At 52.3% G+C, this 15,071-nt stretch overlaps 1 protein-coding gene across 1 annotated transcript in view; it reads left to right on the top strand.

Moving 5' to 3' along the window:
- The window catches only part of LOC147096310 (zinc-binding protein A33-like), a 37,558-nt gene extending 34,262 nt beyond the window's left edge, over positions 1–3,296 (top strand). The window contains exon 6 of the mRNA XM_085973875.1: positions 2,108–3,296. Coding sequence (XP_085830001.1) covers positions 2,108–2,646 — 539 coding nt within the window. The 3' untranslated portion in view covers positions 2,647–3,296. The remainder of the gene's footprint in view (positions 1–2,107) is intronic.
- Positions 3,297–15,071: the final 11,775 nt, after the last annotated feature.

Below are 15,071 nucleotides of genomic sequence, written 5' to 3'. Positions count from 1 at the left end.
CACTTTGATTACTTTTTACCTCTCTTCCCCTGCTGCTGATTTGGTATGCCTTGCCTCGCCCCTCCTTTTAAAGTTGCCGCGCTGCTTGTACCTCACGCAGGTCCGCTCTGGTCGGGCGTCGCTGCTCACTCCACTCCCAGGTCAGCCGCTGTGGTCGGGCCTCGCCTCGCCCCTCCTTTTAAAGTTGCCGCGCTGCTTGTACCTCACGCAGGTCCGCTCTGGTCGGGCGTCGCTGCTCACTCCACTCCCAGGTTTAGCATAACCTCCTTGCTTTTGTACTCTATTCCTGTATTAATAAAGCAAGGATCCCATATTATCTAACAGCCTTCTCAACTTGTCCTGCCACTTTCAAAGATTCATGTACATACATCCCCAGGGGTCTCTTTGTTCCTGCACACCTTTAAAATTGTGCCATTGAGATCATATTGCCTCTCCTCATTCTTCCTACCAAAATATCACGAAACACTTCTCTGCATTAAATTTTGTCTATCATTTGTCTGCTCGTTTCACCAGTCTGTCTATGTCCTTCTGAAGTCTGTTACTATCCTCCTCATTATTTACAAAATTTACAAGTTTCATATCGTCTGAAAACTTTGAATTGATGCCTTGTATACCCAAGTCCAGGTCATTAATAGATATCAAAAGAAGCAGTGGTCCTAATAAGGACCCAGGGATCACCACTGTATACTTCCCTCCAGTCTGGAAAACAACCATTCACCACTACTCTCTACTTTCTGCCCTTTAATCCTGTGGGCTTTAATTTTGATAACAAGTCTCTTATGTGGTACCTTGTTTTGAAAGTCTATATACACCACATCCACCTCACCACCTTCATCAACTCTCCCCGTTACTTCATCAAAGAACTCGATCACGTTAGTCAAACACGATTTGCCTTTAACAAATCCGTGCTGACCTTCATTTACTCGCCCATATTTTCCCAAACGCTGATTAATTTTGTCCCAGATTATTGTCTCTACAACTTTCCCCACCACCAACGTTAGGCTGACTGGCCTGTAGTTGCCAAGTTTAGCCCTCTCCCCTTTTTAAAAGAGCGGTGTAACATTTGCAATCCTCCGGTCCTCTGGCACCACCCCCAGATCTAAGGAGCATTGGAAGATTGTGGCCAGAACCTCCACAATTTCCCCCCTTACTTCCCCCAGTAACATAGGATGCATCCCATCCAGACCGGGGACTTTTCTACTTTGAGGAACACACACGCACACATCTACCCATATACACCCAGTCCCACAGAGTGACTTTCCTCAGTGAGTAATCTGGTAAGGAGTATGGAATGTGTTCAACCCCCAGGTATTTAACCCCAGTTTGTGGTGCATTAAACTGGGAACAGTACTTAGTTGTACATTGAGGCACCAGTTCCAGCTTTTGTTCATTTTAGTATTGAAATCCCCACAGAATCCCACAGTGCGGAGGCGGGTGTAATGTTTGATATTTTCAGAAGCTGTGACCTCCCTCCCTGGAAGTCCTGGTGTTTTCTGCTGTTGTCAGATCCTCGTTTCCTCCCCTCAGGGCGGCTCTTTTCTCGAACTGAGAAACAAAAAAATCAGTCAGAAAGGGGGATCTCGGTGAGAACATCTCTCCCCGATCCCCAGCCAGTCTCTCCCCCCGATCCCCGGCCAGTCTCCCCCCCGATCCCCAGCCAGTCTCCCCCCCGATCCCCGACCAGTCTTCCCCCCGATCCCCGACCAGTCTCTCCCCCCGATCCCCGACCAGTCTCTCCCCCCGATCCCCGGCCAGTCTCTTCCCCCCGATCCCTGGCCAGTCTCTTCCCCCCGATCCCCGGCCAGCCTCTTCCCCCCTGATCCCCGGCCAGTCTCTTCCCCCCGATCCCCGGCCAGTCTCTTCCCCCCGATCCCCGGCCAGTCTCTTCCCCCCGATCCCCGGCCAGTCTCTTCCCCCCGATCCCCGGCCAGTCTCTTCCCCCCGATCCCTGGCCAGTCTCTTCCCCCCGATCCCCGGCCAGTCTCTTCCCCCCGATCCCCGGCCAGTCTCTTCCCCCCGATCCCCGGCCAGTCTCTTCCCCCCGATCCCCGGCCAGTCTCTCTCTAATCCCGGGTGAATCTCTCTAATTTTCTGCTTTTTCTCCCAGTCTCTGTGACACTGGATGTGGAAACCGCGAATCCATGGCTCGAGGTGTCTGAGGATCTGAAGAGTGTGAGATGGACCGGGACCCGGAGGAATCTCCCTGACACCGGGAAGAGGTTTACAGGCAAGCCCTGTGTGCTGGGATCGGAGGGATTCACATCGGGGAGACATTACTGGGAGGTGGAGGTGGCGGGGAATTGGGGCTGGAGACTGGGAGTAGCCGCAGAGTCTGTGGAGAGGAAGGGAGGGCTCACACTGAGCCCGGAGACTGGATTCTGGACCATCGAGCGGGATGGTGATGATGGGTTTTATGTAAACTCCTCCCCTCAATCCGCTCTCCCCGCCGGTCTGATCCCCGGGAAGGTGGGAGTTTATCTCAGTTATGAGTCCGGGACAGTTTCATTTTACAGCGCGGACACCAAGTCCCATCTCCACACCTTCACTGGGAATAAATTCACGGGGAAACTTTATCCTTTCTTCTGGAGTTGGGGTGTGAACAACAAGTGTCTGAGAATCTGCTCCGGCTCCGATCCGGGTCTGTAAAAGGGGCGGGGCCTCGGGCCGGCCCGCATCATCCATGACGTCACAGTGACTTGACCCCCCACGCCATTCGGGTCAGGAGCAGAGGTCAGGGGTCAGGAGTTGGAAAATGTAATTTCCAAATTACACATTGTAAAATCCCAATGAGACTGTAAATACAACCAATAAAAACATAAAATGTCAGAAGAAGAAAGACTTGCATTTCTGTAGCGCCTTTCACGACCACCAGGCTTCCCAAAGTGCTTAACAGCCAATGAAGTACTTTTTGGAGTGTAGTCACTGTTGTAATGTGGGAAATGCGGCAGACAATCTGCGCACAGCAAGCTCCCACAGACAGCAATGTGATAATGACCAGATAATCTGTTTCTTGTTATGCTAATTGAGGGATAAATATTGGCCAAGGCACCGGGGAAAACTCAATCACAAAAGCAAAATACTGCGGATGCTGAAAATCTGAAATAAAAACAGAAAATGCTGGAAATACTCAGCAGGTCAGGCAGCATCTGTGGAGAGAGAAACAGAGTTAACGTTTCAGGTCAATGACCCTTCCTCAGAACTCTTCTCTGAAATAGTGCCTTGGGATCTTTTACATCCACCTGAGAGAGCAGACAGGGCCTCGGTTTAAGGTCTCATCGAAAAGACCCCTCCGACAGTGCGGCGCTCGCTTAGTACTGCACTGGAGTGTCAGCCTAGATTGTTGTGCTCATGTCTCTGGATTGGGACTTGAACCCACAACTTTCTGACTCAGGAAGCGAGAGTGCGACCAACTGAGCCACTGGCTGACACTGTAATAAAAACAAAGACTGAAATAAAAAGTAAAACCGACAGCAACTCCATCCCAGCCCTTTCTCATCACTGCCCCACTCCTTTATATTAAAAAGCAGGTATAAGTTGTGCTCTCAAAATGAGGACATTCCTCAGTTCATCAGCACCATTAGTGATGAGAAATACACAAACTATCTCTCTTCAAGATGACGGGGAGTTTGCAAATCTTCGGTTTACCGGGCTGAATGTTCACTTTTACTGCGGTGCGGGCTGTAAAACGGGCGGCCGATCCGCTAACGCCTGTTGTGGTAAAAGTGAAAATTCACCCCAGAGTGTTTGACGTTCCCTCGCAGTTGATTGTAGTGCCACTTTCAGCCAGGAGATGGTGATGGCGAGCTGTACAAAGCGCTGTAAAGCTTTACAGTGCAGTATCACCACCTGCTGGTGGAAACCGGTACTGAGGGAATATCAAAAACAGCAAATCCTGAAACACTCGGCTGACCAGACAATTCAGGCAGGACCGTCCTTCAGAACTGAAAGGTGATGGGATCAGAAAAAAGAATGGAAAATAAACACGATCCTAGAATTCCCTCTTCCGTGCGCCTGGCACACACCGAGTCCCTGTCGGGAAAATCCGCATTCCCGGTCTGTCCAATGTTCAAAAAAGCACAGGTTGGGATTGTGGAATTTCCCAATATGGGCTCTTGCTGTGTGTCAGGAGAGCGGAATTCCAAAACCTGGGCCTGTATTCCGAGGACAGAGAGGAGATTAATCAGTTAAAAAATCTCTGAAGTGAATGCTGAAGACATGAAATTTATTTCCAGAGGGTGCCTGGGAGATACTTTGGTCAAAAGCGAATGGAAACTAGTTACTGGATTATCCTAGGCAGCGCCCTAGGTATGTGTCAGACCGTTACTTCACCCCTTGGTCCTGGATTTGAATCAACAACAAATTGCATTTATATAGCACCTTAAACATAGTAAAATGACCCAAGGCGCTTCACAGGAATGTTATCAAACCAAATCTGATACTGAGCTTGGTCAAAGAGGTAGGTTTAATGTAATGTCCATGTAATGTAATTAGCGCCACAGTCACTCGGAGGAATGCCAGGGTTCGATGAACAGACTGTGACTGTCTTCTTGTTCAGTATTGCTTCTTTGTACTGGATGTTTAATGCATAATAAACCTGTTTTACTGATACACAATATATCTGTACCTGGTGTGCTTTGTGTGGTCACGGAGAAATTATTCTAAAGAACTTTTAAAAGCAACATCATCCCTCACGGTGGCATAGTGGTTAGCACTGTTGCCTCACAGCGCCAGGGACCCGGGTTCGAATCTGGCCTCGGGCGACTGTCTGTGTGGAGTTTGCACATTCTCCCCGTGTTTGCGTGGGTTTACTCCGGGTGCTCCGGTTTCCTCCCACAGTCCAAAGATGTGCGGGTTAGGTTGATTGGCTATGATAAATTGACCCTTAGTGTTAGGGGGATTAAATACGTGGGGTTACGGGGATAGGGTGGGATATGTGTTGGTGTAGGGGTTACGGGGATCGGGTGGGATATGTGTCGGTGCAGGCTCGATGGGCCGAAATGGCCTCTATCTGCACTGTGTGGTTTCTGTGATTTCTGTGATCTGTTATCTAGAGAAAAGAGCCTCAGCCTGGGTGCTCTCCAGTGACTCCTCCCGCTGGACGTGGCCATCAGGTGAGGACACAACTGAGCTCAGCTCTGCTGTTCCCGAGACTGGAGTTAGTGCCTTCAGGAGAAGAAGCGAGGAAATTGAGGTTTGAGGGACTTCTACAAAGAAAGCCACATTATAAAAAGGTGATTGGCTGTGCTGGTGCTCAGCTCACTGTGCCACGGTGCTCGCTGCACTCCACACATGGTGATCTCCCAGTCTGAGCTGTGCTGCCCCATAAGCTGGAGTGAAATCTCTTTTACAGCCCTCAGTGCATTGAGAAATATTGTGGTTTTCAACTTATTTTTTCATGAGTAAGCTCTGTCACTCTAGTGTGGCAAATTCAGTTGCCCCCTTTTTCCCCGCCCCTCCAGTGCCACACATCTGTTCCCAGCTGATGGGGCTCACTGGCAAACTGTTCCTACCGGATATAAAACACAAAGTGCCAGCAGTGCATGGCAGGCCGGTCAGTATCTGTAAAGAGAAAAGAGCCGATTGATGGTTTGAATGTGAATCTTTTCATCAGAACTTGTGATGAGGCGTTATACACCTGAAACACCTTTTCCAATTCAGGTTTATTGTATTAGTCGATTCTGTTTTTTATATTATTGTTCACACCGGGTCTCTGCTAATACGGAAATGTAAACTGCTTCGAGCAGATACAGAAGAAGAGAGCACCTTTGTTTCATTTTTTTACCTCACTGCCTGTGCTGGGACGCGTCTTGGCTCTGATGTGAGCTCCCTGCTTCTGCTGGGATGCTGATTGCCTCTGCTGTGTGCTTCATGCATCTGCTGGAATACACCCTGGTTCTGTTGGGAAACCCCATGCCGCTGTGTGATTGATGCTCCTTTCCTCTCTTCTTTACCTGCCTCTGTTGGCCTGAGTAAGATCTGGATCTCAATGTGTGGCCAACAACAGTGCCGGTGAACTTTCTTCCACTACATCCACGGGTATCTTGCTCCTGACAGACCAGTAAGCAGCGCCTGAACTTCCTGCTTTAGAGTTTTTGTCTGACAACATTTTTGTTCTTTTCGTTCGCTTTGTTTGTATTGTTAGATTAATGAATGTAATAAACATGGTGAGACTGCTCTGAAACCACGTGATCGCTGGCTGGATGCAAATTCATTACGAACAAAATAAATCAATGAAGGAATTCTGGGGATAAATTGGTTTTTGGGCGGTAGTTCAAAATGTCCAGCTAAGTCCAAAATGAGGTGTGAACTGCAGGAATAAACACAGGAAATGCTGGAAATCCTCAGCAGGTCAGGCAGCATATGTAGGGAGAGAAACCGAGTTTCAGGTCGATGAGCCTTGGTCAGAACTGCAGGAAGCCGGTGAGCTCGCTGCCTGTAATGTGGCTCCACAGCCGGAAGGTGGCGGTCCATGGCCGTGTCTCCGGTGGATTCCCGCAGTCCGGCTCACTCGAGCTGCTTTCCCACCGCGGCCATTGGCCACACTTCCCCAAGGCCCGCCAGCTTCACTCGCTCTCAGAAGGAACCGCATGAAGGTTCCGTCAATGACCAATTCCTCAGTCTGTTCCGCGACCCGTCTGCGTGCGATTCACAGGCTGAAATAGAAGAGCCCGGGTCCAGTGACAATGACCTGGTCATTGGCCGGAGAGCCTGTCACTCAGTGAGGGGGCGGGTCTCTCCCGGGGGAAGTGGATTGGCCGGAGAGCCTGTCACTCAGTGAGGGGGCGGGTCTCTCCCGGGGGAAGCGGATTGGCCGGAGAGCCTGTCACTCAGTGAGGGGGCGGGTCTCTCCCGAAGGAAGTGGATTGGCCGGAGAGCCTGTCACTCAGTGAGGGGGCGGGTCTCTCCCGGGGGAAGCAGATTGGCCGGAGAGCCTGTCACTCAGTGAGGGGCCGGGTCTCTCCCGGAGGAAGTGGATTGGCCGGAGAGCCTGTCACTCAGTGAGGGGGCGGGTCTCTCCCGGAGGAAGCGGATTGGCCGGAGAGCCTGTCACTCAGTGAGGGGGCGGGGCCAGTGACAATGACCTGGTCAATAGTCAGTTCCAACCCTCAGCTTATCAGCTCCGTCTCATTTTAATCGGGGTTTCACTGCAGAGCAGAGAAGCGCTGCAGAGTGAGCGAAGGCGGCTGGAGAGCGGGGAGGGGGGAGCTCGGGAAACGCCTCAGAGCCCCGGGACAGACCGGCTTTAGAAAGACCCAGAGTCCAAATTCACCGGTGGAGGGTCCGGGGGACACTCGGGGACATTTCCCGATAGTCAGTCCGCCTCTCAGGGCAGGTCCGCGGGCCGGAGGAACCTGTTCCAGGATCTGATCCGACGCCCTGCTGTAAACAGATGTTTCCTCTTACGATCCAGATGCTGTCACGTTTTTCCATTTGCTCCTCACAGCAGCGCACATCTGGGGCACTAACAGATACCTCAGTGGCAGTAATTTACTGACTGAATTCAATCTCGTCTCCTCCTACACTACTAAACTCCATAAATAGCAGATATTATCACACAGACCAGAGGTTTACAGATTGAAATAACTGTAATATTTACTTGAAATTAAACAGTGTTGTGAGAAACTCACATTTGGCAAAGCCTAACGGTGCGGTTTATATAAAAATAGTTGCCAGGATAAAGTTACTCTCGGCTCAGTTGACTCTGGTAAGATTATCTGGAGATTCAATATATAAACCAGTGTAGTTTAGCATCAAATCCCTGGGCTGGGACCTTCCACCCTCCCTCTGGCAATGAATGGACACAGCTGGGGTGAATGGGTGGAAATGTGGCTCTGGGCGCAGTCCACCGATTTCACCGCCCATTGGATTTCCTGCCACACACGGGCAGGCCCATTGAAATTATATTCAATGCACAGAATTACTTCAGTTTCAAATACAAAAACAAAATACTGTGGAAGCTGGAAATCTGAAATAATATCAGAAAATGCTGGAATTATTGAGCAGGTCAGGCGGCATCTGTGGAGCCAGAAACAGAGTAAACGTTTCAGGTCTCTGAGATTTCAAATATTGGGACTCGATCTTCATTGGAATGTGACTGCCGAGCTGCATGAACCATCTGTGCATTGCCGGGTATGTCCTGGGGTCGGGGGATGCGATTTGGAGGGAGGGTCAGTGATCAGGAGAGGGAGAGGGCAGTGATCGGGAGAGGGAGGGGGCAGTGATCGGGAGGGGGAGGGGGCAGTGATCGGGAGAGGGAGGGCAGTGATCGGGAGAGGGAGGGGCAGTGATCGGGAGAGGGAGGGACAGTGATGGGGAGAGGGAGGGGCAGTGATGCGGAGAAGGAGGGGCAGTGATGGGGAGAGGGAGGGGCAGTGATGGGGAGAGGGAGGGGCGGTGATCGGGAGAGGGAGGGGCAGTGATGGGGAGAGGGAGGGGGCAGTGATGGGGAGAGGGAGGGGGCAGTGATCGGGAGAGGGAGGGGCAGTGATCGGGAGAGGGAGGGGGCAGTGATCGGGAGAGGGAGGGGGCAGTGATGGGGAGAGGGAGGGGCAGTGATCGGGAGAGGGCAGTGATGGGGAGGGGGAGGGGCAGTGATCGGGAGAGGGAGGGGCAGTGATCGGGAGAGGGAGGGGGCAGTGATGGGGAGAGGGAGGGGGCAGTGATGGGGAGAGGGAGGGTCAGTGATCAGGAGAGGGAGAGGGCAGTGATCGGGAGAGGGAGGGGGCAGTGATCGGGAGGGGGAGGGGGCAGTGATCGGGAGAGGGAGGGACAGTGATGGGGAGAGGGAGGGGCAGTGATGCGGAGAAGGAGGGGCAGTGATGGGGAGAGGGAGGGGCAGTGATGGGGAGAGGGAGGGGCGGTGATCGGGAGAGGGAGGGGCAGTGATCGGGAGAGGGAGGGACAGTGATGGGGAGAGGGAGGGGCAGTGATGCGGAGAAGGAGGGGCAGTGATGGGGAGAGGGAGGGGCAGTGATGGGGAGAGGGAGGGGCGGTGATCGGGAGAGGGAGGGGCAGTGATGGGGAGAGGGAGGGGGCAGTGATGGGGAGAGGGAGGGGGCAGTGATGCGGAGAAGGAGGGGCAGTGATGGGGAGAGGGAGGGGCAGTGATGGGGAGAGGGAGGGGCAGTGATCGGGAGAGGGAGGGACAGTGATGGGGAGAGGGAGGGGCAGTGATGCGGAGAAGGAGGGGCAGTGATGGGGGAGAGGGAGGGGCAGTGATGGGGAGAGGGGGGGCGGTGATCGGGAGAGGGAGGGGCAGTGATGGGGAGAGGGAGGGGGCAGTGATGGGGAGAGGGAGGGGGCAGTGATGGGGAGAGGGAGGGGGCAGTGATGGGGAGAGGGAGGGGGCAGTGATCGGGAGAGGGAGGGGCAGTGATCGGGAGAGGGAGGGGGCAGTGATGGGGAGGGGGAGGGGCAGTGATCGGGAGAGGGAGCGGCAGCGATCGGGAGAGGGAGGGACAGTGATGGGGAGAGGGAGGGGGCAGTGATGGGGAGAGGGAGGGGGCAGTGATCGGGAGAGGGAGGGGCAGTGATCGGGAGAGGGAGGGACAGTGATGGGGAGAGGGAGGGGCAGTGATGGGGAGAGGGCAGTGATCGGGAGAGGGAGGGGGCAGTGATGGGGAGAGGGAGGGACAGTGATGGGGAGAGGGAGGGGCAGTGATCGGGAGAGGGAGGGGGGCAGTGATCGGGAGAGGGAGGGGCAGTGATCGGGAGAGGGAGGGACAGTGATGGGGAGAGGGAGGGGGCAGTGATGGGGAGAGGGAGGGGCAGTGATGGGGAGAGGGAGGGGCGGTGATCGGGAGAGGGAGGGAGCAGTGATGGGGAGAGGGAGGGGGCAGTGATGGGGAGAGGGAGGGGCAGTGATGGGGAGAGGGAGGGGCGGTGATCGGGAGAGGGAGGGGGCAGTGATGGGGAGAGGGAGGGGGCAGTGATCGGGAGAGGGAGGGGGCAGTGATGGGGAGAGGGAGGGGGCAGTGATGGGGAGAGGGAGGGACAGTGATGGGGAGAGGGAGGGGGCAGTGATCGGGAGAGGGAGGGGGCAGTGATGGGGAGAGGGAGGGGCAGTGATCGGGAGAGTGAGGGGGCAGTGATGGGGAGAGGGAGGGGCAGTGATGGGGAGAGGGAGGGTGCAGTGATCGGGAGAAGGAGGGGCAGTGATCGGGAGAGGGAGGGGGCTGTGATGGGGAGAGGGAGGGGCAGTGATCGGGAGAGGGAGGGGGCAGTGATGGGGAGAGGGAGGGGGCAGTGATCGGGTGAGGGAGGGGCAGTGATCGGGAGAGGGAGGGGCAGTGATGGGGAGAGGGAGGGGGCAGTGATCGGGAGAGGGAGGGGCAGTGATGGGGAGAGGGAGGGGGCAGTGATCGGGAGAGGGAGGGGCAGTGATCGGGAGAGGGGGGGGGCAGTGATCGGGAGAGGGAGGGGCAGTGATGGGGAGAGGGAGGGGGCAGTGATGGGGAGAGGGAGGGGGCAGTAATCGGGAGAGGGAGTGGCAGTGATCGGGAGAGGGAGGGGGCAGTGATGGGGAGAGGGAGGGGGCAGTGATCGGGAGAGGGAGGGGGCAGTGATCGGGAGAGGGAAGGGCAGTGATCGGGAGAGGGAGGGGCAGTGATCGGGAGAGGGAGGGGGCAGTGATCGGGAGAGGGAGGGGCAGTGATCGGGAGAGGGAGGGGCAGTGATCGGGAGAGGGAGGGGGCAGTGATCGAGAGAGGGAAGGGCAGTGATGGGGAGAGGGAGGGGGCAGTGATCGGGAGAGGGAGGGTCAGTGATCGGGAGAGGGAGGGGCAGTGATCGGGAGAGGGAGGGGGCAGTGATCGAGAGAGGGAAGGGCAGTGATGGGGAGAGGGAGGGGGCAGTGATCGGGAGAGGGAGGGACAGTGATCGGGAGAGGGAGGGGGCAGTGATCGGGAGAGGGAGGGGGCAGTGATCGGGAGAGGGAGGGGCAGTGATCGGGAGAGGGAAGGGCAGTGATCGGGAGAGGGAGGGGCAGTGATCGGGAGAGGGAGGGGCAGTGATCGGGAGAGGGAGGGGCAGTGATCGGGAGAGGGAGGGGCAGTGATCGGGAGAGGGAGGGGCAGTGATCGGGAGAGGGAGGGGCAGTGATCAGGAGAGGGAGGGGGCAGTGATCGGGAGAGGGAGCGGCAGTGATCGGGAGAGGGAGGGGTCAGTGATCGGGAGAGGGAGGGCAGTGATGGGGAGAGGGAGGGGCAGAGATCATAGAAACATAGAAGATAGGAGCAGGAGTAGGCCATTCGGCCCTTCGAGCCTGCTCCGCCATTCAATGAGAGCATGGCTGATCATCCAAATTCAGTACCCGGTCCCTGCCTTCTCCCCATATCCCTTGATCCCTTTAGCCTTAAGAAATATATCCAACTCCTTCTTGAGTATATTTAATGAATTGGCCTCCACTGCCATCTGTGGCAGGGAATTCCACAGGTTCACCACTCTCTGGGTGAAGAAATTCCTCCTCATTTCAGTCTTAAATGGCTTAACCCTTATCCTTAGACTGTGACCCCTGATTCTGGACTCCCCCGCCATCGGGAACATCCTTCCAGCATCTAGTCTGTCTTGTCCTGTTAGAATTTTATAAGTTTCGATGAGATCCCCTCTCATTCTTCTAAACTCCAGCGAGTATAAGCCCAATCAACCCAATCTCTCCTCATACGTCATTCCTGCCATCCCAGGTATCAGCCTGGTGAATCTTCGCTGCACTCCTTCCATGGCAAGAACATCCTTCCTCGGATAAGGCGACCAAAACTGCACACAATACTCAACATGTGGTCTCACCAAGGCCCTATACAACTGTAGCAAGACATCCTTGTTCCTGTACTCAAACCCTCTCGCTATAAAGGCCACAATACCATTTGCCTTCTTAAACGCCTGCTGCACCTGCATGCTTACTTTCAGCGACTGGTGCACAAGGACGCCCAGGTCTCGTTGCACTTCCCCTTCTCCCATTCTATTGCCATCCAGATAATAACCTGCCTTCCTGTTTTTGACACCAAAGCGGATAACCACGCATTTATCCACGTTATATTGCATCTGCCATGCTTCTGCCCAATTACCCAAACTGTCCAAATCATACTGGAGTTTCTCGGTATCCTCCTCACAGCACACACACCCACCCAGATTTGTGCCGTCTGCAAACTTGGAGATATTACATCTGGATCCCTCGTCCAGATCATTAATATATATTGTAAATAGCTGGGGTCCAAGGACCAATCCCTGCAGTACCCCACTAGTCAGTGCCTGCCACTCGGAAAAAGAGCCGTTTATTCCAACTCTTTGCTTTCTGTCTGCCAAGCAGTTCTCTATCCAAGTCAATACCTTGCCCCCAATCCCATGTGCCTTAACTTTACACGCTAATCTCTTATGTGGGACATTATCAAAAGCCTTTTGAAAGCCCAAATACACCACATCCACTGGTTCTCCCTTATCTATTTTAGCAGTTACATCCTCAAAAAATTCCAGTAGATTAGTCAAGTACGATTTACCCTTTGTAAATCCATGTTGACTTTGTGCGATCCGGTCACTGTTTTCCAAGTGCTCAGCTATTACATCTTATATAATATACTCTAGCATTTTCCCCACTGCCGATGTCAGGCTTACCGGTCTGTAATTCCACGTTTTCTCTCTACCACCTTTTTTGAATAGTGGGGTAACATTAGCTACCCTCCAATCCATGGGTACTTTTCCAGAGTCTATCGAATTTTGGAAGATGATCAGCAATGCATCTACTATTTCTAGGGCCACTTCCTTAACTACCCTAGGATGTAGATTATCAGGCCCTGGGGATTGATCGGCCTTCAATCCCATCAATTTCTCTAACACCATTTCCCTACAAATACTGATTTCTATCAATTCCTCCCTTTCATTGGACCCTATGTTCCCGGACACCTCTGGGAGGTTATTTGTGTCCTCCTTTGTGAAGGCAGAACCAAAAAATGTATTTAATTAGCCCGCCATTTCTTTGTTCCCCATTATAAATTCCCCTGATTCTGACTCCAAGGGACCTACACTTGACTTCACCAATCTTTTTCCCTTCACATATCTATAAAAGCTTTTACAGTCAGTTTTTATGTTCCCTGAAAGCTTACTCTCATATTCTATTTCCCCCCTCTTAATTAATCCCTTTGTCCTCTTTTCTTGAATCCTAAACTGCTCCCAATCCTCAGGTTTACTGCTTTTTCTGGCCAATTTATATGTCCTCTCCTTGGCTCTTATGCTATCCCTAATTTCCCTTGTTAGCCACGGTTGAGTCACCTTTTTTGTTTTATTTTTATTTCAAACTGGGATGAACAAATTCTGTAGTTCATCCATGCGATCTTTGAATGTTTGCCATTGCCTATCCACCGTCAACCCTTTGAGTGACATTCCCCAATCAATCCTACCCAACTCGCGCCTCATACCATCGTAGTTTCCTTTATTTAAATTCAGGACCCTAGTCTCTGAGTCAGCTACTTCACTCTCCATCTTAATGAAGAATTCGATCATATTATGATCGCTCAGACCCAAGGGGCCTCGTACAACAAGATTGCTAATTAATCCTTTCTCATTACTTAACACCCAGTCTAAGATGGCCTCCTGTTCTGATAAGCTGCCTTCTAATCTAATAAACAGACCTTCACTCACACTGAGTGTTCTGAGCTGAATAGATTGTCAGGCTAGTTGTAGCAAGACCAATCATATCAAAGTGATTGCAAGAGTATCAATGCTTCAATAATCTCGCTACGACAATGACAGAAACAAAATTAAGCTGGAAAGTTACATTTCTGTGTAGTTATGGGCATTGACATGAAGTTAGTCCCATTGACACTTGGAAGCATACAGAAGAACCAAGAGACCAATATAATTACAGATGAGGAAGGCCATTCTGACCAACTTGATCCATCGAGAGATCTTAACATCCCGCCATTGTAGTGTTGAATAGTTTCTTGAATGATTCCAGGGTTTTTGTCTCCATTGCTCTCTCTGGAACTTCACTCCACATGTTGATGACTCTTTGGGGAAACTTTTCAGGCCTCCCACTGGCAGAAACAAGGTGGTTTTGCCCCAAAATGGTGGGCAGTGATGCACCACCTCGGTGCTGTGGCCACGGAAACATTTCCCCAGACCAATCGCTGGGACTATTGCAATCCCGAATCAGGTGATCGGCTCATTCAAAGTGCAAATCAGGGTCATATAGAATTATAGACTCATACAGCACAGGAGGCCATTCGGCTCATCGACCCTGTGCTGGCTCTTTGAAAGAGCAACCAATTAGACCCATAATCCTCTTCTTTTCCATAGCCCTGTAATTTTATTGCTCCAAGTATTTATCCAATTCCCTTTTATCAGTTATTATTTAATCTGCTTCCACCACCATTTCAGGGAACACATTCCAGATCATGACAACTCGTTGTGTAAACAAATGTTCTAATCATCTCACCTCTGGTTCTTTTACCAATTACCTTAAGTCTGCGGTCTCTAGTTACCGACCCTCCTGCCACTGGAAACAATTTCTCCTTATTTACTCTATCAAAGCCCTTCCTGATATTGAGCACCTTATTAAATTTCCCCTTGACCTTCTCTGCTCTAAGGAGAACAAGCCCAGCTGTTCTAGATGTACACAAGACATCGATTGCCATTTTTTGACTGAACTGGGTAGAGAGTGCACCGTGCACACTCCGAACACTCTCAGCTGGCTGCCCGGCCAAAGAGGATCCCAAAGAAAAGTTTCCCTTCATTACTGTGGGACCGGGAGGAGCAGGAGCGCTCCCCCAGACTCCCCAAAACCAGCCTCTGCTACAGCCGCTCTGGTTTCCCCCTCCAGACATCGGGTGGGTCAATATCCTGTTAACTTGTTGATTGTTGCACTGCATTGTTTGGCCATAATTAACATTGTGTTTGCTCTCCAAGGTCTCTTTCAGCTTTCCCCTCAGTTATTTCAGCCCTGTTCACTCAGTGTGCCTTGTCTCACTGACAGCCTTCACTCAGTGCGGACACTCTTGTCTCTTTCACTCCACAGACTTGAGCACATAATCCAGGCTGACACTTCAGTGCAGTACTGAGGGAGCACTGCCCGTGTTTTAATT

The sequence above is a fragment of the Somniosus microcephalus genome, unplaced genomic scaffold, assembly GCF_052327205.1.
Source record: "Somniosus microcephalus isolate GS21.2 unplaced genomic scaffold, FLI_Smic_1.0 unresolved_chr1, whole genome shotgun sequence".
Lineage (NCBI taxonomy): Eukaryota > Metazoa > Chordata > Chondrichthyes > Squaliformes > Somniosidae > Somniosus > Somniosus microcephalus.
Note: the sequence above shows the minus strand (reverse complement) of the source record. Positions and strands in the feature narration are given on the sequence as shown.